Source organism: Etheostoma spectabile, chromosome 19 (assembly GCF_008692095.1).
Source record: "Etheostoma spectabile isolate EspeVRDwgs_2016 chromosome 19, UIUC_Espe_1.0, whole genome shotgun sequence".
Classification (NCBI taxonomy): domain Eukaryota; kingdom Metazoa; phylum Chordata; class Actinopteri; order Perciformes; family Percidae; genus Etheostoma; species Etheostoma spectabile.
This window is the reverse complement of record NC_045751.1, coordinates 12,652,996-12,656,688: the sequence shown is the minus strand read 5'-3', so window position 1 is coordinate 12,656,688 and position 3,693 is coordinate 12,652,996. Positions and strand designations below refer to the sequence as shown.

The 3,693-nt window shown below is 45.7% G+C and overlaps 1 protein-coding gene across 2 annotated transcripts in view; it reads right to left on the bottom strand.

Moving 5' to 3' along the window:
- rin1b (Ras and Rab interactor 1b) overlaps positions 1 to 3,693 on the bottom strand; it is a 27,789-nt gene that overhangs the window by 8,610 nt on the left and 15,486 nt on the right. For both annotated transcript variants that reach the window (XM_032544620.1, XM_032544619.1), the window contains exons 6-8: positions 2,979 to 3,154; positions 2,390 to 2,674; positions 1,594 to 2,146 (exon numbers count right to left, since the gene is read on the bottom strand). In XM_032544620.1, the coding sequence (XP_032400511.1) occupies positions 1,594 to 2,146; positions 2,390 to 2,674; positions 2,979 to 3,154 (1,014 nt within the window). The remainder of the gene's footprint in view (positions 1 to 1,593; positions 2,147 to 2,389; positions 2,675 to 2,978; positions 3,155 to 3,693) is intronic.

Genomic DNA, 3,693 nt, shown 5'->3' with positions numbered 1-3,693 from the left:
ACAGACACACACACACACACACACACACAGTAATCAGTCAGTGGGCAGTCCTGACTAAGTGGGTAACAATTCTCCAGTGGACAGAGTTTTCCACTCATCATCAAATCCTCCTCTCCCTCTCTTCATTCTTCATGTTTCCCTCCTGTATAATTTCCCAACATATCCCCCTATCTATCTTACTATATCTTGCCCCCTTGTGATTAATCATTCACGCCCTCCATGCTTTGCCTCCCTCTCCTCCCCCCTCCCAGCATCCCTCTCTTTTACCAGCTCTGGAGAGTAACATAGTATGAGATGTATGGATGTAGAGTAGTGTGATTACAGCCTTGTCAGTTACTGGCTAATATTGAAGAAAACTGACTTTTTTATCAGTTACTCCCACATCTGTAACTGATTACACTTTCAAAGTATCCTGCCTATTTCTATCCCTCCCTCCCACCCTCCCCTGAATCGTGCTGCTCTTCAAGTGAGCGTGGGTCTGTGATATATTTTTATGATAAACGAGGGGGAGAAAAAAATGCAAATGCCTCCCACCGACGCAAAGTGAGATAGATCAGAATCAAAGCCCAGGAAGGAAGGATGGGAGGAAGAAAAGCAGCGGACGACCGCTCTCCCCTGAAGCCTCTGTACTGCCAAGCAACCATCCATCATCACACGTTTACACACAAACACACCTGCAAACACACACTCGGCTACACAGGACAGGAGTCCATAAAAGAAAAACCTACGCACAGGACTGTGTAAAAATCTCTAACTAGAATTACTTCAAAGTAGCAGCCTGCCATGTCTTTACAGTAACGTGAAGAATCTCACTTTGAATATGTTGGATATGAAAGCAGGCACGCCGGGCAGGGCTTTCCTAATGCTGTTTTCTAAATACCAGAGACAATATGAGCTCTAGTGAATGAGGCTCTACTCCCCCCACGCAAACTACTTTGTGTTGACAGTGCCTTTCACTGGAGCCTGGGCAGCCCACCATCTATGAGAAAAGGCTGTCTGTTTCCATAGACCTGCGTCCTCTGGCACTGTGCTCTATTGAATCAGTGTTTTCTAATAGCAGTTTTTTTTCTTATCATATCTTTCCCTCCTCCAGTCCCCTGCTGCACTCACCGTCTCCTCGTTTTGATTTGATAAACTAACCATACATATGGAAAAATCACAAGGTTGAGAAGATTGAGCTCAGAATTTAATCCAGCACAGTCAGCTAAATTCAATCAAATAATCCGCTAAGTGACTTACTTTGAGTGGAGGTGTACTTTATAGGAGATTGATAAGTTGTAACTAATGGCTGCAATAACGTCTACACAGATGTTATTCAGAGATATTTTCCATTACACGTTTCCAGATATTGGGTAGAATTAAATCTGTCCAGTTTAGTTCTGCTGCAATATTCTGAACCCATCTACTGACAGGAAGTTGGATCAACCAATCAGGTTGATTGATGCTCAAAGCTGCAAAATGAGTTGTTGAGATGTGGTAGTCCATCCCTTCTTAACCTACAGCTAGCTTTAATTTGTGCAAGAAAGTGGAAATACATAGTTTGCGCTATGATTCCAATATAATGTGTTTTACTTTGTCAATGTGTTTGTGTACCTTTCTCGTTCTCTGGCACCAGGGTTTCAATGGGGGGCTCCAGTTCTCCGCTGTCCAGCAAGCAGCATCTTGCCTGGGACAGAAAGAGGCGCAGACCCTGCAGGAGCTGCACAGAGGTCACATTTGAAGTGGAAGAGGATGAGGATGGAGAAGAGGAAGCCAGGGATTTGAGCAATTCTCTCTGTGCCAGGAGGAAGTCCTGAACCATGCCCCCAAAGATGGAGCGCCTGTCTCTGGACAGCTCCTCCACCAGCCGCGTCAGCCGCTTGTCTGGAGCAAAGAAACACACAAATGCCTCGCTCATGCGGTGCAGCCCACCACGGCCTCGAGAGCGCACAAGTGGTGGGCGCTGGTAGAAGTGAGTTGGGGCTTGGGTCATGCTTTCTGGATCAGAGTCATTGTCCTCATCCATGCTGCTGAAGGAGCTGCTGCTGTCGAGCTCGGCCAGGGACGGAGCCGGGCGGCGTTCCAGGGCCAGAACTGCCACCTCAATGCCCTGCTCCACTGCTTGGGCGGACTGTTGGGGCTGGGGAGGCTCAACTTTTGCAGATGTCTTGACAAGGACAGAAGTGGTAATTTTACAGATAATAGAGATGTTTCTTATCGTATCTTAGTATGAATTTCCTAAATGCAAGATGAGTTCAGTTAACAAAATAACAAAGCATGCTCAAGTTCATTTGAATATCATTAAAAAGTATTATGCGACTGTAAAGACGATTTTCTAAACTTCCAAATATTCACAGTCGCACATAGACGTGAAGGCATGGTCTGAAAGACAAATAAAAACACATATTACTTGTGGCACGTAGACAGACATCATGTCCTCTTCCTCTGCAGAACCCGGTGATACAGCAGGGGTTCTCCTCAGGACCCCTGCCCCAGGGTGAATTCTTCTCTGTGGGTTAGTGCTGGCCTTCTGCAGCCTCTCTGACCCGCCGGGCAGCTCCAATGATGAGCGAGGGGAGAAGGAGCCGACTCCTTCCATGGACAGATTCATTGAGGACTCGGAGAGCCTGAGCCGCATGCTGCGCTTGAAGCGGTGCCGTTTATTGGAGGCACTGTGGTTAGTGAGTTGTGGCTGCTGTAGAAAAAAAAAAGGGGATTCAGTCCTTAATCTTACAAAAGCCAATGACTTCTGAACTGTTCATTTTTCATAGGATAAAAGGTGAAGTGCAAGGTAAAGAGTATTATATTAGCAGTCATATACACTAGGAAGATGGATTTACAGCAATGAAGGAAAAAAGGAAACTTTTCAGGAACAACACAACATTTTCTGTCAAAAAGTTTTCTTATTCTATAAACAATTTAAAGTTTAAATTAAGGTAAAAATACTAGAACATCAATGAAGAGAAAGCTCATATAACCACACAACCTTCACAACTAACCTTGCTAACCTCCAGTTGTAGGAAGAGCGGGTTGATAAAGCAGAGTTTGCCTGGTCTACTCCGGGTCAGCAGGGTACATCGCTCCTGGGCCATCTGACTCTGGTTGCCGCTGGTTGATGCAACCGGGTCCACCGGTCCGTTTTGGATATCTGAAGCAGTCGGTGCGCTCCAGAAGTCTAGTCCAGAAAGAAGAAGAGAGTTTGGATCCAGTCACAGTATCCAGTGCTGCAAAGAGGTAATTCAAAAAGGATGTCTAACAGAGTGTCGCGTGACCGAATGGCCAATTAGACGATTGGACAGAGGGCTCTGTATTTCACTGATGTTTTTATTCTTTTAGAGATACCTAGCCAGATATACAGTATTTCTGCTAGGCCTGAAGGAGAAATATTGTGGAAGCCAAAGCTGTCAAAAAACAGAAAACTGGCAGCTTGTGGAGATATTTAAAAGCATATGAACGCTGTCGAAACGGCGAGAAATAGTTCAAGTTAATTTGGAACCATTATTGAATAAAGAATAAAATCTCTTGTGATGTTAAGGGACGGTAATCCACGAACACCCTGGTGGACAACAGTGGTAGGTGGGAAGCTGTACGACTGAAGAAGGAGTCTCTCCGGGATATGCTACCCCGGAGGGGATCCAGAGGCAGTTGCAAGGTACCGAAGGGCTGCAGCCTCTGTCGTGAAAGAGGCAAAGCAGCGGGTGTGGGAGAAGTTCG